The following is an 18648-nucleotide window of genomic DNA, read 5'->3' on the forward strand; positions in this document are numbered from 1 at the left end:
ATTGCAATAATAGCCTAGAAATGAATCTGAATGACAGACAGGAAATCATGGGTACAAAGAATGTTTCAAATGTAGGAGTAATCTTAATATTACAAAAAGCCTAGAATGGAAGACATTTCTTTGAAAGAAAATTAACTTTTTGGGGAAGAGAGACTGATAAAAAATAAAAATGACATACTGAAGGGAAAATTCCTCAATGAAATTTTATCTGAATGTAGTGGTAAGTGAATTAGTAGTTAAGGGTGAAGTGGCAGTTTGAGAAGTGGTTTGAAGATGGAAAATTTGGAGAGAAGTTTAGTAGAGGCCTGTTGTTAGAAGAGTACGATTTAGCTTTAATTTCAAGAATAGCCTAGAAAAAGTTAAAGATGAAATTAAGGCATAAGTTCAAAAGCTATATTGCTTAGAAAATTTATAATTTGGGCTTTGAAAGTGGTAGTGAAATAAACCCTGCAAGGCTGTTGGTCCAGTTATGAGAACCAGAGCTACATATGAAAGATGACAAGTAGGAAGTTACAGAAATACAAAGTGTTCCCTCATTCGTTTCTATAAGATGAGCTTTTTGAGATCTTTTTACATTTAGTGGCTAGAAAGACAGGGTGCATTTAGGACTTAGCAAGGTGAAGTGAAGCAAAGCAGTTAACTACGAGCAGGTACGTTGCCAGAACCAAACACGTGTTAGAACAAGACCAGAACTAGAACCGGGTGGGAATCCTCATCGTCCAGAAATGAAAAGCAGAAGTCTGAAAGATGGGGCAGCAGAGGAGCAGCACTGAAAGGGTATCCTGGGCCTCTGTCTGGGGGAAAAGCAGAGAGGTGGTGTGCTCCCTGACTTGGATGCTTAATCAGCTGGCTCACTGCCAGAAGTCTGGGTCTGAGGCAGTCATGAACAGGGGCCATGTAGATCACACAAAAGATTTCTCTGCTGTGAGAAAAGCAACACTTGGTCTCATGTGGGGAAACCACAGGAAGTGCGACTGGAACACACAGGTGCACCTAACGGCTGCACCTGCCGCTGTCCGCACCAGCCAGCTGTAGCCACGTGGGAAGCTGAGCCTAGCTGGCCATTCGGGAGAAATCTGAATTTTCAGGTAAAGCATCCTGACTTTTCGATCACCAGTGATTTAAATTACACTCTGCACTGAGGAAGACATGATTACAGACTGAATTGTGCCCATGAATTGCTTTCTCTGCCTTATAAGCACAGGAACTTAATCCGGTGTTCTGTAAAATATACCTATTAAATAAGATGAGTCCCAATCATTCACCAAAATCGATCGTGGAATTTACTCTGTCCTCTTATAGTGGTGGGGACCGCTCAGAGCAGGCAGGGTAAAATTAAGACAGAATGTTTCAGTACTGACCCTGTGCACATTCGTGTGTTTTCTGTGCAATGGAGCCCCTCACACAGCATGTTCAACCAGCAGCACAGGCTACCCAGGAGCAAGGGTGCTCTGCCATGGAGGCCGAGGTGTAATGATCCAGGAGCTGAGCATGAAGAGGGCTAGGGATCAAGGCATGATGGCCTTGTAGACACAAGTAAGGAATCTGGACGTGGGCCTCCTGAAAGGTGTTCAGCAGATCTGTTTTTCAAGATCCCTAAGGTTACTGTGTGGAGAAGAGATTGTAAGAAAGGGAAGAGCTGAAGAGACCAGTCAGGAAGCTACTGCAGAAGTCTGCGATGGAGATGAGGCAGTGGCTCAGACCAGAAATGGAAAGAAGTGGGTGTATTCGGGGTGCTTAAGAAGAGACCACAGGCCTTGGTAATTGAACAGTGGTGCAGGGTGGGGGTAAGAGGAATCAAGGATTACACTTAGGTTTCAGGCTTAAGCAGCTGGGCGGACAGTACGGTTTACTCAGACTGGGGAAATAACAGGTTTGAGAGGGGAAAAAAAAACCAAGATTTCTGTTTGGAGGGGTGACTGGCTGGTGTTCAGTCAGTGGAATGTGCAACTCTTGATCTTGGGGCTGTGAGTTTGAGCCCCACGTTGGGTGTAGAGATTACTTAAAAATAAAATCTTAAAAAAATATTTTTTCTATTTGGAGATGCCTATCACACATCCAGGTGGAGGTATCTGGTAGGTAGTGGCATGAGCCTAGAGCTCAGAGGTTAAGTGTGACTGGAGATAAAATTTTGGAGTCACTAGTCTCAACCCACATGAGATCCACGAAGGCACGGATTTTTTTTTTACAAGTACATTCAAAAACTTTTAAATTGAAGTATTACATAAAACCCCCTATCGTCAATGGACAGCTCAATGAATTTTCACAAACTGCACATCCTGTTAGCAATACCGAGATTAAGAATCAGGATACTACCCCTCAACCCAGAAGCTCACTCCTGCTCCCCTCCAATCACAACAGCCCACTCTCCCTTGAAAGGACAATCACTAGCCTGGTTTCTAGCAGTGAGATTCATTTTGCCAAGCTTTGCCTATTGTAGAATGGAATCATACAGTACGTATTATTTTGCATCTGGTTTCTTTCATACAACCTTGTTAGTAACATTTATCCACATTGTCCATTCATGTCCATTGTGTGGATATACTTTTTATTTGTCCATTCTACTATTGATGGAAACTTGAGTAGTTTCTACTGTTTATCTATTATTGCAAATACTGCTATTATAAATATGCAAATTCTAGTACATGTCTTTTGATAGGGATATGTGTTTCTATTGGATATATATCTAGGAGTAGAATTTCTTAGTTATGAGATATACATTACAGTCAACAAAAATTTTCCCAAGTAAATTGACCCAATAGATACGTCCAGCATACGAGAGTGCCAGTCGCTTCACATCCTTGGAACACAATGATTTTGTTTTGTTCCATCCAGTGCCTGGAACAGTCCCTTACTTATATAAGTAGTAGGTGCAGCAAGTGTGCAATAAATATCTGTTGAAATAATGAATCTAAACTTAGATGGCATTTAAAGCTGTGAGCCTGATGAGGATCATCTGGGAAGGAATACAGTTAGGTAAGTAGTCTGATGAACAGACTTTGGGTGACTCCTACATTTAGAGGACAGGCGGGAAAGGAACAAGCAAAGGAGGAGGAAAATGGGAGAGCATGGAGTTCTTCAAACCAAGAGTAAAGTATATTTCAAGGAGGGGCAGTCAACTGTTTTGAATACAGCCAAGAGATCATAAGATGAGGGCAGAGGTAAAGGAGTTAGATTTTTGGTCATTTCAAACCTGAAGGACATAGACATTAAATCATTGAAATGGAGACCTCAAATGGGCAACTGGATATACTAGTTTGGAATTCAGAACCTGATATATAAGTCTCGTATTTGTGAGTGTAAAAATATTTGTGAAGGAGAGAATATAAATGGAGAAGAGACAAAAATCCCAGCCTTGAGGCATTTCCACTTACAAGTGGAACGGAGGCAAACACTTGCAAAATAGATTATATAGTGTCAAATGTCTGATGAGGTAGCAGAGAAATCTGTAAAGTGTCTTGTCACTGAGGTAATGCCAACATCAACTGTGTTAAATGTTGATAAAAGTTTCAACAAAATGAGAACAGAAGAACAATCACTGGATTTAACAACTACAAATTAATTACCTTAGTCAATAAATATTATTCTATAACGTTACTTTTGAATGCATAAAATCCCACTGTATGGCTATAGCAAAATCTGCTCACCCAGTCCCACTGTTGAACCCCTGGATTCTTCCCAAACCTTTAGAATCATGGGAAATGTTGCTTTGAGCATGCTCTTAGAATTGCTGGATGAAGAGTACATACCTTCTAAAGGCTTTTATACAGCTACCAAACAACTCTCTTAGAAAGGCTTTACTACCACCCCAAGGAAATACAGTAATTGTAAAAACAGCCTGTGCCATTTTTTAAAAAGATTTTATTTATTTATTTGACAAGGAGAGACACAGCGACAGAGGGAACACAAGCAGGGGGAGTGGGAGAGGGAGAAGCAGGCTTCCCGCCGAGCGGGGAGCCCGATGCGGGGCTCGATCCCAAGACCCTGGGATCATGACCTGAGCCGAAGGCAGACGCCCAACGACTGAGCCACCCAGGCGTCCCCAGCCTTTGCCATTTTGATAGGTTATGTGTGAGATTTTACATTTGCATTTTTACTATTAAAGTCCTGGGCATGCGACTCTTGATCTCGGGGTCCTGAGTTTCAGCCCTAGAGTGTAGAGATTACTAAATAAAAAAAATAAATAATAAACTAAGAATAAAAAGTCCTGTAAGCCTACTGATCATTTGTTATTTATGAATAACCTGCCCATAGCTCTTGCCCCACATGTGAGTTGTTATAGGGCAAACTCGATGGTGAAATGTCTAGAAAACTGAAATGTCCGTTTGGTAAAGTAAAAAGTGTACATAAGTTTAAACTTGAATTACAGCTTGTGAATACGATAACGTACATAAATGCTGGAAATTATAATTATTGTGGCCGTTATTCTGCAGAACTAATTGCACCATGGCACAGGGACCTAAAAAAGCAGCATGTGCCGTAGTGGGTTGATTTGAAGGAACTAAGAGGCTATCTGTGGCGCTTCCACCAGCCGGCTCCAATTCCTGCCCCTCCTCGCGGCGGTTGGCGGTGTCACTATGGCAACGACCACGCGCTGCCCCAGGCTCAATTCTCTGGCGGTTACCGAACTGGGCCGCCCCACTCTCCGCAGACCAGCGACTCCACGGCGCGTCCCACCCACCTGGGTCTCGGGTCCATCTCCTCCCGCCCGAGGGCTAGGAGCGGCGGGGCAGCATGGCCAAGGCGGCAGCCTCTTCGCCGCTGGAGGACTTGGACCTGAGCGGAGAGGAGGTCCAGCGGCTCACCTCAGCCTTCCAGGACCCGGAGTTCCGGCGAATGTTCACCGAGTACGCCGAGGAGCTCACGGACCCGGAGAACCGGCGGCGCTACGAGGCGGAGATCACCGCGCTGGAGCGTGAGCGCGGAGTGGACGTGCGGTTCGTGCACCCGCAGCCGGGTCACGTACTGCGCACTAGCCTCGACGGGGCGCGGCGCTGCTTCGTGAACGTGTGCAGCAACGCGCTGGTGGGCGCGCCCAGCAGCCGACCCGGCCCCAGGGGCACGGCGGCCGGCAGCCAGTGGTCCCTGCCCTACAGCCTGGCTCCCGGCCGCGAGTACGCGGGGGGCCGAGGCACCCGCTACACAGTCTACGACGTGGTCTTCCACCCAGACGCGCTCGCGCTGGCCCGGCGCCACGAGCGCTTCCGCCAAATGTTGGACGCCACGGCACTGGAGGCCATCGAGAAGCAGTTCGGCGTGAAGCTGGACCGCAGGAATGCCAAGACCCTGAAGATCAAGTACAAGGGGACTCAGGAGGCTGCCGTGCTGCGCACGCCCCTTCCCGGGGGCGTCCCGGCCCGGCCCGAGGGGGAGCCGGAGAGCCCTCTCCCCGATTTCCCCTACCCCTACCAGTGCCCTGCGGCGGCCGGAAACTCACTGGTCCCCCCACCCCAGGCGCCCTCCCCTCCGGAGGCGGTCCTGCAGCTCGCCCCCACCGAGCCTCGCTACAGCGTGGTGCAGCGCCACCACGTGGACCTCCAGGATTACCGCTGCTCCCGGGACTCGGCCCCCAGCCCGGTGCCCCGGGAACTGGTGGTCACCATCGAGCTGCCGTTGTTGCGCTCGGCCGAGCAGGCGGCGCTGGAGGTGACGGGAAAGCGGCTGTGCCTCGACTCAAGGAAACCCGACTACCGGCTGCGGCTCTCGCTCCCGTACGCAGTGGACGACAGCCGCGGCAAGGCGCAGTTCAACAAGGCCCGGCGACAGCTGGTGGTCACCCTTCCCGTGGCGCTCCCCCCCGCGCGCCAGGAACCCGCCGTGGCGCCGGAAGAGTCCGTCTGCATGTCCGGAACTGACGGCGCGGCCTGCGCTTCCGCTCGCAAGGGGGAGATGGGCCCGGTAGGGGGTTGTGCCGGTAACGGTGGCCCGGATCCCAGGCCACCCGGGGCTGCGGACGCCGGGATCACCACCCCAGCCGCCGCTGTGGAGGAGCTCGTCTCCGAGCCGGAGGAGCAGGACTTGGACGAGCAAGCGGTGTGGACAACGGGCATCGAGGAGGAGCCGCCTACCGTAGCAGGGAACTCACCTGGGGACGGTGGAGGAGGCTCCCCGGGTACTTCATCTGGGGACCTTGACAGGGGGTCTTTTGCAGGAAGAGAGAGTGCGCGTGGAGATTTCGGAGTTGAGACGCGAGTGATCGGGGAAGGCGCGGGCCGGGAGCCCTCCGATCGAGCCATGGATGGTCCCGGGACCGGCAGCAAGGAACCTTTGTGTCCTCCTTTGCATTGTAATCAGGATGAAGAATCCCTGACTCTGCTAATTCAAGTGCCTCGGATCCAACCGCAAAGTCTTCAAGGGGATGTGAGCCCCTTCCGGTACAAATTAGGCTTCTCCACCCAAGACTCAGTTTATTATTCCTTTTTTTTGCAATTTGCTCCGGAGAATAAATTGAGTACCAAAGAACCTGTGGCTAGTATTTCTTCAAACAATGCAGTGATAGAACTGGCTAAATCCCCAGAGTGCTATGGACATTGGAGAGAGTGGTATTATGGTTTAAACAAGGATTTTTTGGAGGTAACAGTTCTTTCTAGACTCATATTTGAAATATTCCATCCCACTTTTAAAAAATTGCTCTTATAATTGACCCTTGAACAACACAGGTTGGATCTGCCTGGATTCACTTATAAGCAGATCTTTTTTGATAAATACAGTATAATACTATAAATGTATTTTCTCTAATGATTTTCTTAAAAACATTTTCTTTTCTCTAGTTTATAAGAATATAGTATATAATACAACATACAAAATATTAGTTAATGGGTTGTTTATGTTATAGGTAAGGCTTCCAGTCAATAGTAGGCTACTAGTAGTTAAAAGCTTTGGAGGAGTCAAAAGTTGCAGGTTGATTTTTCAACGCGGGGGGGGGGGGCAGTGTCCCCTAACCCCCTGCTGTTGAAAGATCAACTATATAAATATTTGTTAGAGTGCACATCAAGATCAGCTAAGACCTCTTGTGGGCAGGTACTCTAGAACTTCGGGCTGAGCATTACCTAGTTTACTTAGGACATAATTTTCATGAATAGTGTGTTCGATTGTAGTTGCTACTATACTTTTTAGGTTATTGAGGTTCTTGAATTTCAGATTCAGTACTCCAGTATAATTGACAATTTTTAGAAAAGATTTTATTATTTATTTTTTATTTATTGACTTAAGTAGGTGAGGGGCAGAAGGAGAGAGAGAGAGAGAGAGAAGCAGATTCCCCCGCTGAGCGGGAGCATACACTGGGCTCATCCCAGGACCAGAGACCATGACATGAGCGAAATCAAGAGTGGGTTCCTCAACCAGCTGAGCCACTCAACACGTCCGCTCCTATTGATAATTTTTTTAAAAAAATTTTGTAAAATTTTAAGTTCTAAGGAAATTTTTAAACTCATAAATTAACAATTGGTGGTTTTCATTGAGGTATGGATGAGTTTTACATGTAATATTTTTTTTTAGCTTTTAACAAATTCAAGGCTTAAATTCCCAGAAATAAAACTAGTTGCACAGATTATATATTGAAAATTAAGTTTTTAGCCTTGGGTTTTAACTTGCCAGAAATTTTCATTTCTTCCCTGTGATTTTCCTAGATATTTGCTAATAAGTTATATTTTAAGAGGGTATCTTCTGTGAGCAGTGGTTAATTTGAAACTCTCCCAAAATGGTAAAATAAATAGCCAGGGTGAGGTAAGATACTTTGTGAGAATATAATATGAAATTGACTATCTGTTTATATCATCAGGAGGGGGAAATTTAGGAAAGGGGAGTCGTTTTCCTGTAATTGTTTTATTTATTTATTTTTAAAGTTTATTTACGTAAACGCTACCCCTCCACCCAGTCCTGGGGCTCGAACTCACTACCGGAGATAAAAGAGTTGCATGCTCCTCCAACTGAGCATTACAGGTGCCCCTGTAATTGTTTTAATAAATATAAAAATAACAACTGGGAAGAAAGTTTTATGGATAAGCGGTTGAGAGAATACTAAAGACTATTATTTTAATCTGATTTTCTAGAAGGCTAACATTATTTTAGCAAAGAAACTAGACCAAAATGGGATTAGGGCAACTGTGTTTTATATCTTTGATGCTTGAAATAGATTTATGATTACTTCGTTAATCATCACATTTGCTAAAGCTGATGGAACCATAATATTCACTTATTTTTCTTTACATTTCACTGGACTAGGGTCTAAGTATTAAAGTAAAATTTTTTAAAATCACAAGAGTAATGTGTGGGTAGACATATAATATATAATGATTATATGCATCATATGAAAATAATTAGACTGATTTGTGACTGTCAAGGTCAGAATTGTTACTTTACACATAAACAAGTACAAAATAGATTTATAAAAGCCTAAATATTCACTGGAAATTTTCCTAGAGCTTTAGGACCACTAAATTCAGTATCTTTCAGAGTAAAATCAGTCATTAGAATAAGGTGAGTTTATGCAAATACTTTGTTTTAATCATAACCATTTCCATTATAAATATTGTTTTTCCTTGGGTTAACTAAAGACTAAAAGTATTTGGTGTATTTTTGTGCAATTTTTGTGCAAATCTTTTCCAGGGGTAGGAAACTTACAGATGCTTTTAATTGGGGGATGTTTCTATAATACAGTTATTCTGGAACTTTAAAAAAATAGCAAGGAAACTACTCCAAATATAAGATTTTTCTGTACCCAACGTTCATGGTAGGTGTTCATAAGTTTAAATACTATTTAATATAAGGGAACTTTAAACTTGTCTCTTTCTGATTTTGCCCTCCTATTTGGACCAAATAATGAACCGTTTATTTGGAGATTTGTTTTTATGAAAGTACTTTTATTTTGGGCAACATTAAACTGATTTTATGCATTTTAAATGTGGTTATCCCTTCAGCACCCTAACTATATACCTGTATTCACTTGACATGCATATGCACAAGTTGCTTTGTGTTTCGATTCTGGTGAAAGTGATTTATGCACTTCCTAATTATAGTTTGGAAATCTTTCCATGTCAGCCTCTTGAAATCTACCTCATTCTTTTTTTAAAGATTTTATTTATTTATTCATGAGAGACAGAGAGAGGGAGGCAGAGGCAAAGGGAGAAGCAGGCTCCCCGCAGAGCAGGGAGCCTGATGCGGGACTCGATCCCAGGACACGGGGATCATGACCTGAGCCAAAGGCAGACGCTTAACAACTGAGCCACCCAGGCGTCCCGAAATCTTACCTCATTCTTATAAATAGCTATATGATACTGTCACAATGGATTATCTCAATGTGCAAAACCAGAATATACTTCTCTTAAATATTATGTTTGGTTCTTACCTGGCCAAGAACTAAAAGGCAAATTGGTCACACAAAATTTAAATAAATCCTGTCATATATATTTCTTAGCTGTCTCATTAGGAAGTATTCTAAAATTACATTTTATAGCAGTGACTGCATTTATAGCCCTGGAGGTGATATTATTCTTATAAAATATTAAGAGAAAAAAGGAAAGGAAAATACCATTTGTAAGTAAGATTATCTCAGACTGTTAACAGATTTAGAGAAGGAGCTAAGACTTTTTTCTTTTAGGGTCTTTTCTGATATATGTATATACTGTTGCTAGTCTTACTGCTCTGTACAATACTGTTTTCTTCTGCCAAGACAGCATAGGAGTAACATTAAACATTTTAAAAGTGTAATCCTGAAGTGTGTAAGAACTTGTATGAGTTTTTAGATCAACTTTGTCAAAAATGACCTATAAGGCAGAATATTTTTTCTCTTTTTATTTTAGGAAAGGCTGTTTGTCAATGAAGAAAATGTTGATGAGGTGCTTGAAGAGGTCCTGAGCCCTCCATTTAATCAGACAATGTCCTTAACCCCACCATTAATTGAAGTTCTTCAGGTTACTGATAGTAAGATTCAAATTCATACAAAGGTAAGGATTTGGTGGCCTTTGTAGTGATTTAGGACAAGGTTAAAACCTGACAGATAACTTAATTTTTGATTTCTTGATGTCATAACTTTAAATTAAATGTACATAATGGCTGGGAAGACTTAAGAGGAGTAAAGACTTTTTTTGCATGTATTTTACTATGTGCCAAACACTTTGTGGTTCATTTTCACATATATCTCATTTAATCCCAAAGTAACAGTCCAATGAGGAAGAGGGAAATTAACACTGGGGAAGTTTGAGTACGAGTTCAGGGACAAACAAGTCTTTTTGACTCTCAAACCATGGGACGGAGCTGTCATTCAGTTTGTTTATTCTTTCTAGTTGAACCTTAAGTCTGGTTATTTTTAATCTTCAATATTGGACACAAATAATTTAGTAACTAGCACAATTAATTTATATATGAATTGGGGAGGAGAGTGGTTCTGAAGAATCACAGAAATTCAAGAAAATTTAAGAAATTAAAGACTGCCCGGGCGCCTGGGTGGCTCAGATGGTTAAGCGTCTGCCTTCGGCTCAGGTCATGATCCCAGAGTCCTGGGATCGAGTCCCGCATCGGGCTCCCTGCTCCTTGGGAGCCTGCTTCTCTCTCTGCCTCTCTCTCTTTCTCTCTCTCTCTCGAATAAAAAAAAAAAAAGAAAAGAAATTAAAGACTGCCCTTATAAGAATGACTACTGGGGCGCCTGGGTGGCTCAGTTGTTAAGTGTCTGCCTTCCTTCGGCTCGGATCATGGTCCCAGGGTCCTGGGATTGAGCCCTGCATCGGGCTCCCTGCTTTGCAGGAAGCCTGCTTCTCCCTCTGCCTGTACCTACCCCTGCTTGTGCTCCCTCTCTGGCTGGGTCTGTCAAATAAAAATAAAATCTTTTAAAAAAAAAGAATGACTACTAAAGGGTTTTGTAGGCCAGGATTAATGTATTCTGAAGGAGATAAGGGGTCATTGAAAGGAATTAATCTAGAATTAATGCCAGCTTTGCACTGTCTGCACTGTTAAAAAATAACTGGCAGTGGGCACCTGGGTGGCTCAGTCGTTAAGCATCTGCCTTCGGCTCAGGTCATGGTCCCAGGGTCCTGGGATCGAGCCCCGCATCGGTCTCCCTACTCGGCGGGAAGCCTGCTTCTCCCTCTCCCACTCCCCTGCTTGTGTTCCTGCTCTCTCTGTGTCTCTCTCTGTCAAATAAATAAATAGAATCTTAAAAAAAATAAAAAAATAAAAAATAACTGGCAGCATTTGAAAGATGACTTTGAGGGGGAGAGCCCAGAAGCCTATTTGCAGATCTGTAAGCATTATATCTATTAAAAAAAAAAAAAAAACTTAAAAAAAGAAAAATAAAAAAAGCCCTATATCCATAGAGTACAATTTAATTTTCTATTTTTTTCAAAGATTCTTAATTTGTTGTTTCTCTTGACATAGTTGCAAGAATGTAGTAACTCTGAACAGCTTCATGAAAAGGAAGAAAAAGGCACTGAAGGAAGTCATCTCCCTGAAAAAGAAAATACAGAACATCCTACCACCTCAACAACTGATTCTGATTCGTCTATAGCAGTTAAAGTACTAGAAACAGACAGTTGTGGTTCAGTTGTATGCTTGCAACAAGAGTCTCTTGATGTTTCTCACATGCTGTTTGGAAAGTCTCAGCAACCTGAGTCAAAAATGGAACCTGAATTTATAAAAGAAAAAAGTCCTGTTTACTCAAATGAGGAAAAAGATGACTTAAAAGAACCAATGATAACAGAAGAGAAAGAATTAGATGGAGATGACCTATCTTCATTACTAAACAAAACTACAGTTCACAATTTACCTGGTCTTAACAACATAAAAGAAACCAATATGCAGGATGGTAGCGTGCAGTTTATTAAAGATCATGTGACTCAATGCGCATTCAGTTTTCATAATTCTTTGCTGTATGACTTGGACTAATTCTATGTAATTTTAGAGTTTAAAAGTTTTTTGGACTTAAAATAGATTATCTTTCTGTTAACTACTATCTTAAAGTATTCAAAAAGTATAAAATTAAAATTTGCAATTTTGATTCTAATGGGGAAATTAGAGAGAATTTATTTTTTTGCCCATGTAGAGTTTATACAAAGTTTTCTTAATCATGGAGATTTTTGTGATTCATCTGATAGATGTATATTTTTTCTAATGGGCAAACATTTAGTTTTAATGCAACCTGTATATATTTGCTTGTTTGTTTTTGGCTTCTTTTGTTTACCATTACTTTAATAAAGTTTCAAAGTAAATATTCACTAAGTTGTGTCTGTTACAAAAAGTAATTTTCAAGAATGCAATTAACTAGAAATTAATCAGTATGTGTGTGTGGGTAGGCGTAGAATCTCCAAACTATGCCTTTATGTTTCACCAAATAGGAGGTATTTATGCTTGAAATAGAGATTCTTAGAACTTTACTAACCAGTATTAACTATCCAATTACAATACAAATACACTGAATGAAATTTAGTATTTTTGCTTCACCTCTTTTATGTGTGTCACACACACACACTATATATATATATATATATATATATATATATGTATATATATATATATATAAAGAGAGAGAGAGAGTTATAAGGTTATATAGTGATGCCTTTAAAATTCAACTTAAGGGCGCCTGGGTGGCTCAGTTGGTTGAGCAACTGCCTTCGGCTCAGGTCATGATCCAGGAGTCCCGGGATCGAGTCCCACATCGGGCTCCCTGCTCAGCGGGGAGTCTGCTTCTCCCTCTGACCCTCCCCCCTCTCATGCTCTCTCTCTCTCTCATTCTCTCTCTCAAAATCTTTAAAATAAAAAATAAAATTCAACTTAAAAGATGTTTTTGGAAGTTACTGTTACAGTATTAAAACATTTCTTGGTTTTATAGAATACATTTATCAATTTTTTAAAAAGCTTTTAAGTAATCTCTATACCCAAATGTGGGGCTCGAACTTAAAACCCTGAGATCAATAAGTCAAACACTCCACCAACTGGGCCAGCTAGGTACCCCTACATTTATGAATTTTAGAACAATTAAAAATCTGGGAATTTGCTCCCATAGGAAAATTGTCTTCACTGTATTACATGAAAACAAACCAAAAAGCCAGTGTTTTCTAGTCAGTTTCTCTTGTAATATCTAAAAAGGGCAACAGATAATTTATCTTAACAGTGGCTAAGTTATTAATATTTATATTGGAGGCCAGGAGAAAATCCGAATAGGTTTTTTTCCTCACAAAAATTTTTAGTACCGCATGAAAGAAAATGTAGAAAGGAAAATATTTGTTGATCTAATTGCAGACCCCAAAGCCATGAGCTAGTTTATCTGATCTATTTCTGATTCAAAATAGCTAATTCAAACCTCTGGTTTCCCTTAGTCCTGGAAATTAACTCATTTTTTTAGTCCTTTAAACTGGTAAAAGTCAGATCAGAGCACCAAAAGCTATCACAAAGCCTGGCAATTCATCCTGATTTACATTTAGAACCCCTAAAATATCTGGAACCAAACTGGGCTGTGAGGGTAATATAAATATAGCTCATAAAGCAAGAGATCTATTTTGTTCCACCTAGAACGACCACATGCATTTTGTCAACCATAATATGACTCTTAATTTGATAAAATAATTTCAAAATTGTCCATTTAATACACAATTTTCTTAGACTGAAATGAGGTCCTATCTACACAGAAATTACTCTGAGTAACTTCTGGTTGAATGCAATTATATACTATTAAGAGAAACTTCCACATTAAATATGGAATAAATTTTAAGCATGTTTCCTATTATTTACTGTGTCCTTTTAAAAAGTATAATTTCAGTTAGAGCTGGCACTAGAACATTTTCACTTTGGCATAACTGAACTTTCTATCATTTCTGGCTTTCGAAAACAATTTAGTCTGTATTTTACTTACACAGCAGCTTTTTATTGTTCATTATCTATGCTTGGCTAATTTGAAAGCCAGTCTCTTCTAAAGGGAATGCATTGTCCAGAGTGGGGTTTTCTTTATTTCAAACTCAGTTATATGATGTACAAATAGTACATAAGAAGATGTAAACTTTACAACTTCTAGAATGCCTTCACTGAATTTTGGTGTAAAGAGTAAACAAAATTTATTCTGCAAAATAATTAGGAACCTTTTTATGCAAAAATGAGTATTTTATTTTGGCAGCACTAAAAGAAAAAAAAACCCACTGTATTTCTACATTGAGGTGAAAACAGTGTTTAAACTTTCTTATCAAATACATTCCAAAAGAAAGTGTGTTCTATGAAGGTTCCAAAGCACAGGCAAATCTTAACACAATAATACAGGAATCTGTAATACTGAAAATGTCTGTTCTGATAGGGTGTTTAACAAACATAACTTTTGAATTATAAAACCAGTGAAGCAATCCCTTCCTAGTAACCGTGTCAAGAGTGAAACTGGGCTTGTTTGATTAATACTAACAATTCCATTGTAAGACTTTTTACTGCTATGACAGTTTTAAATAAAGTCTGCTGTACTTAAAATAAGTTTTGAAAGTGGAAAAGTGTACAAAGTTCCAGATAAAAAGATTAATAGATGCAATTTAAATAAAATTTCCCCTCTTCTTTTACCAATTAACAATGATTACCTTTAGCAGACACAGATTGAACTTTAAAACCCAACTCCCGAAATGAAAACTTGTGTTTAAATTTTAATCAGACATTGAAGGAAAAGATTCCTATATTTGGACACCTTTTACAAGAATTTTTTTTTTTTCCGTATTAAAGCAGAAACCAGTTCCTAAACCCCTTTAGTCAACTGTATATTCTGTTTGGACAAATATCAAAAATAGAAGACTGTGACTTTTGCTTTTGTAATTGTGATTTTTCACTGCAGTCTTCTATAACTTTTACAGAGTTCATGGTCCCTAATATCTCCCCACCCTCCATTTTTCCTAGGTGGGGAAATGGCTGCCACAAACTTCTCACTGATAATTAGAGTTTCTGGAAACAAGTACTGTTTGTTATTATTTAAGAGTGACTCAATTTGGGCACTCTGGGTGGATGGTCTACAGGTTTTCTTGTGGTGCATACCACAGTCTCCAGCATGAAATATCCTAGGAACTTGAGGAACCAGCACTTTCCAGAATTTTGGAAGACAAGATACAGTTAAATATTGAAGAGTCCAGTCCCAGTTATAATCATCATAAGTACAGAAAGTGTCTGTGCACTCAATCAGCTTCTGATATGCATCTCGGGTCAAGGCTAGACCCATATTGTGCTCTGTGGATTTCCAAGTTTTCACATCTACCTTGTCAGCAATGCCATGGAAACTGCGAATGGCCGTATAGGTCCCCAAGGAGAGAACATCACACTCAGGACACTCTTCCTGCTTTAACTTCCACATCTTTCTGAAGACATGGTAAAAGTCTGGGGCTAAGTAGTGATCCTCCTCCAGGAAAAGTATGAGGCCAGCATAGTCTCGTAGAACTTTGACTCTTTCCCATACAAAATGCAGCTTCCACCACCAATGGTGTTTGGTTTGGGAGAACTTGGCCTCTCTATAATGGCCAAAGGAGTCGGGATACTCAGCATTAATGCATCCCATCTTCAAAGCTGCATTCTTCTCCAGGTCTCTGGGGCAATCTCTGGGGTCGCTGCCTGGAAACTCGTTGGGGTACAACTGAATGCTGAAAGGAAAGAACACCTGCAGAACCGGACAGAATTCCACCCCAGCGATCAGCTGATTGATCTCTGTCGACCAGAAGTCATGGCTAAAGATGACGAGGACGTTGTCAATGCCCTGGGCTTTTCGGAGTGAGTCCAGCAGCAGTCTGAGGTAATCCGGCCGGTTATGCACCTGGACCACCAGCACCAGCTCTCGGGGGGCCCAGGAGCCGGCCTTATCTACATTCCTCAGCGTCTGGTCAAAGTTCAGCTGGTACACCAGGGACCTGTACCGCAGCGTCAGGTTGTCCGCCTCGGGCTGCGGGGCCGCCGGGACCAGAGGAGCCGCCGACTCGTTCGAGACCCGGCGGATGCCCACGGACACAGCAGAATGGTCCCCGCCCCGGCCGCCCGCTCCTCGCGCGAGCTCGGCGTCCAGCAGCGGCGGGGCGAGGGCCTCGTTCTTCCTTTGTCGCCCATTGCTGCTCCAGAGGACGAAGCCGCAGGCGGCCACCACGAGCGTCAGGATCAGCACCTTCCGCTTATAGATGCGGAACCTCATGGTCTCCAGGGCAGGGAGCGCGGGCGGGCGGGCGCGAAAAGGAGCTAGCGGCTTCTGCACAGAAGGGGCGGGCGGGTGGTGGCCGTCGCCTTGGCCTGTAGCAGTCAGAACTGGCCCCCGCGGCTGCCCCAGCTAACTCATCCCGGACCCCGGGGGTCCAGGGGCCCGAAGGGTCTCAGTTCCCCCGCGCCGCCCGGGCTCCACACATCCTCGCCTGGCAGCTGCAGCTCGGGCAGCGGCCCCGCCGCTAGGAGCCGCGGCTCGGCGTCGCCTCGGTCCTTTCCATTCAGCACGGGTCCCGGAAGAAGTCCCGCCGCGGCCCCACCGCACCCCAGCTTGGTTACCTGCGCCTCCAGCGGCCCTGCGTCCTCTGCGCTCTCATCCTTACGCGGGCCCCAGACCGCCAAGACCGAGCGACGTAGCCTCGCCCCACTCCGGCAGCGACCGTTCTGACAACCCGCGACTGGCCCGCGGAGCGCCGCGGCCCTTGGGCCCACACCCCTCCGGCCCGCCCCTTGGGCCGCTGGTTGGAGCTTCCCGGGCGCGTCCGGAGACGACAGGCCGCCGCTGCCTGCTGCCTATTGGTTCGTACCACTGTCGCTCACGCTCAGTTCCTACTTCCGCTTCTTCCTCCCTTTCCTGTTAGGCGCGGGCAGAGCGAGGCGAGGAGCGTGGACGCGGTTTCCAGGTAAGCTAAGACGGGAGTTTAGCGGTCTCAGCAGGAGCCTCTAGTGCTCAGAATCTGGGGATGGGCCAGGCCCTTGTAGGAACTGGAGGGTGAGAGCCGCTGTCTTGGCAGAGTTAACTGTCTTCTCGCCTCGGCAAGGGGCTCACGAATGGCGGCTAGTGGGCCGGGAGACACTAAGGACACGTCAGCCTTCAGGGCTGCTGATGGGTGCCGGTGCTTCGGAGGGGAAAAGTGAAACCAGACTGCTGCGGTTCCCGGAGAAGGAACGGAGGCGGGCCGTAGCTATAGCTACTGAGTGAAATCACGCACTGAACCGGGCTATACCCAGGAGCTAGAACATGGAGGTAGAGGGTGCGAGGAAGAGTCGGAGACTCCAGCTTTGGTCCTCTCTGAGAAAGAAAATTAGATAAACACCACTATGCTTTTATTCTTGGGACAGCCACAGTAAATTAAGCTCCAAAGGAATCCACTTTGTACGGGGAACTGGCTGCTGGGCGCCCCTGTACTGCTTTTCGCTGATTTTTCGTCTCATTCCATAAATGCTCTAAGCATTCCAAAAAGATGTACACTTTTAGGTGTATTGACTCATACGTAAAAGGAGTACTTGGGGGGTTTATACATTACTGATTTATGTATTGTTGTAATGTTTACTTATATTCCTAAAGCACTTTATTAAAAATGTTTGAAGTCTGTTACTATAACTTAAAATGTTTTACATTTTCATCGTGCAGACAGCGCTACTGCAGAGATGGTTAACGTTCCTAAAACCCGAAGGACTTTCTGTAAGAAGTGTGGAAAGCATCAGCCTCACAAAGTGACCCAGTATAAGAAGGGCAAGGATTCCCTTTATGCCCAGGGAAAGAGACGCTATGATCGGAAGCAGAGTGGCTATGGTGGGCAGACAAAGCCAATTTTCCGGAAGAAGGCTAAAACCACAAAGAAGATTGTGCTGAGGCTTGAATGTGTTGAACCTAACTGCAGGTCCAAGAGGATGCTGGCCATTAAGAGATGCAAGCATTTTGAATTGGGAGGAGATAAGAAGAGAAAGGGTCAAGTGATCCAGTTCTAAGCTTTGAGATTCTTCTTTTATTTTTGAGAAGAAAATGTTGATGCTGTAGGAAAATTAAACCTGTGTGAAAAGAGTGATATTTTTACCCAAATATTTTGTGTTTTTTTAGAAATCTAAATAGAATGACATGCTAAATGTGATTCAAAATGAAGGAAATAGCAAATGTGTCAATGAACTAAGGTTTATCCTCAAACTATTACTTAAATTTAGTTCCACAAAATTGGAATTTTGTATTTATATATAAAGAAGACTGGAGTTCCACCTCCCAACTTTACAAACTAGGTTATGGATATAAACCACATACCAGGGAAAAAACTGATACTTTCTTTACTTTTTCTGGTCAATTTCAAATGTATGTGTTAGGTGAATTCATAATCACAATTGATGAGCTGCTGGGAAAGGTCTCAATCAGATTTTGAAAAAAGTAAATGAGGATAAATTAGGCCTGCGTATAGCAGCAGACTGAGTGGGGCAGAGTATCCAAGTTGGGGTATAAAAAGAGCTGACTTGCAAATTAGTGTCCAGTAGGGAGGACTAGCCATATACAGATATTTAAATAAGAAATGCAGTTCCTCAGTTACACTAACTACATTTAGTGCTCAGCAGCCACATACGCTGACTGGCTAACCTACTGGACAACACAGATACAGAATATTTGCATCAGTTTTTTTGGACAGCACTGTGTTAGACTGGTGAATGTAAGTTTAGAACTGACTTCTAACTGCAAGACATTCTGAAGCTAGTGAAAAAAAACTGTGAGTCCATGATGGC

At 42.9% G+C, this 18648-nt stretch overlaps 3 protein-coding genes across 5 annotated transcripts; 2 read left to right on the top strand and 1 right to left on the bottom strand.

The window, feature by feature from the left end:
- Positions 1 to 3921: 3921 nt before the first annotated feature.
- Positions 3922 to 13915, top strand: DNAAF2 (dynein axonemal assembly factor 2). 3 transcript variants are annotated; one of them, XM_035727877.1, is made up of 4 exons: positions 5894 to 6033; positions 6152 to 6573; positions 9801 to 9944; positions 11371 to 13915. In XM_035727877.1, the coding sequence occupies exons 2-4, from the start codon at positions 6235 to 6237 to the stop codon at positions 11875 to 11877; spliced, it is 990 nt and encodes a 329-aa protein (XP_035583770.1). In that variant the 5' UTR covers positions 5894 to 6033; positions 6152 to 6234; the 3' UTR covers positions 11878 to 13915. The 3 variants fall into 3 exon arrangements, with proteins under 3 accessions (XP_027424783.1, XP_035583770.1, XP_035583771.1); XM_027568982.2 differs by having other exon boundaries at positions 3922 to 6573; XM_035727878.1 differs by lacking the exon at positions 6152 to 6573 and having other exon boundaries at positions 5995 to 6112.
- A 660-nt stretch (positions 13916 to 14575) lies between these two features.
- On the bottom strand, positions 14576 to 16655 carry MGAT2 (alpha-1,6-mannosyl-glycoprotein 2-beta-N-acetylglucosaminyltransferase). The gene has a single exon (XM_027568986.1). It carries the CDS (start codon positions 16118 to 16120, stop codon positions 14780 to 14782), a length of 1341 nt encoding a protein of 446 aa, XP_027424787.1. The 5' UTR covers positions 16121 to 16655; the 3' UTR covers positions 14576 to 14779.
- Positions 16656 to 16662: 7 nt separating this feature from the next.
- On the top strand, positions 16663 to 17954 carry RPL36AL (ribosomal protein L36a like). The gene is made up of 2 exons (XM_027568987.1): positions 16663 to 16808; positions 17540 to 17954. Exon 2 carries the CDS (start codon positions 17557 to 17559, stop codon positions 17875 to 17877), a length of 321 nt encoding a protein of 106 aa, XP_027424788.1. The 5' UTR covers positions 16663 to 16808; positions 17540 to 17556; the 3' UTR covers positions 17878 to 17954.
- Positions 17955 to 18648: the final 694 nt, after the last annotated feature.

The sequence above is a fragment of the Zalophus californianus genome, chromosome 6 (genome assembly GCF_009762305.2).
Source record: "Zalophus californianus isolate mZalCal1 chromosome 6, mZalCal1.pri.v2, whole genome shotgun sequence".
NCBI lineage: Eukaryota > Metazoa > Chordata > Mammalia > Carnivora > Otariidae > Zalophus > Zalophus californianus.

Bases quoted from the DNA above. Each gene is read 5' to 3' on its own strand.
- DNAAF2 (XM_027568982.2), top strand. From the start codon at position 4,735: ATGGCCAAGGCGGCAGCCTCTTCGCCGCTGGAGGACTTGGACCTGAGC. The intron at 6,574-9,800 runs GTAACAGTTCTT...TTTTTATTTTAG, and splicing joins TAAACAAGGATTTTTTGGAG to GAAAGGCTGTTTGTCAATGA. The intron at 9,945-11,370 runs GTAAGGATTTGG...CTCTTGACATAG, and splicing joins AGATTCAAATTCATACAAAG to TTGCAAGAATGTAGTAACTC.
- MGAT2 (XM_027568986.1), bottom strand. From the start codon at position 16,120: ATGAGGTTCCGCATCTATAAGCGGAAGGTGCTGATCCTGACGCTCGTG.
- RPL36AL (XM_027568987.1), top strand. From the start codon at position 17,557: ATGGTTAACGTTCCTAAAACCCGAAGGACTTTCTGTAAGAAGTGTGGA.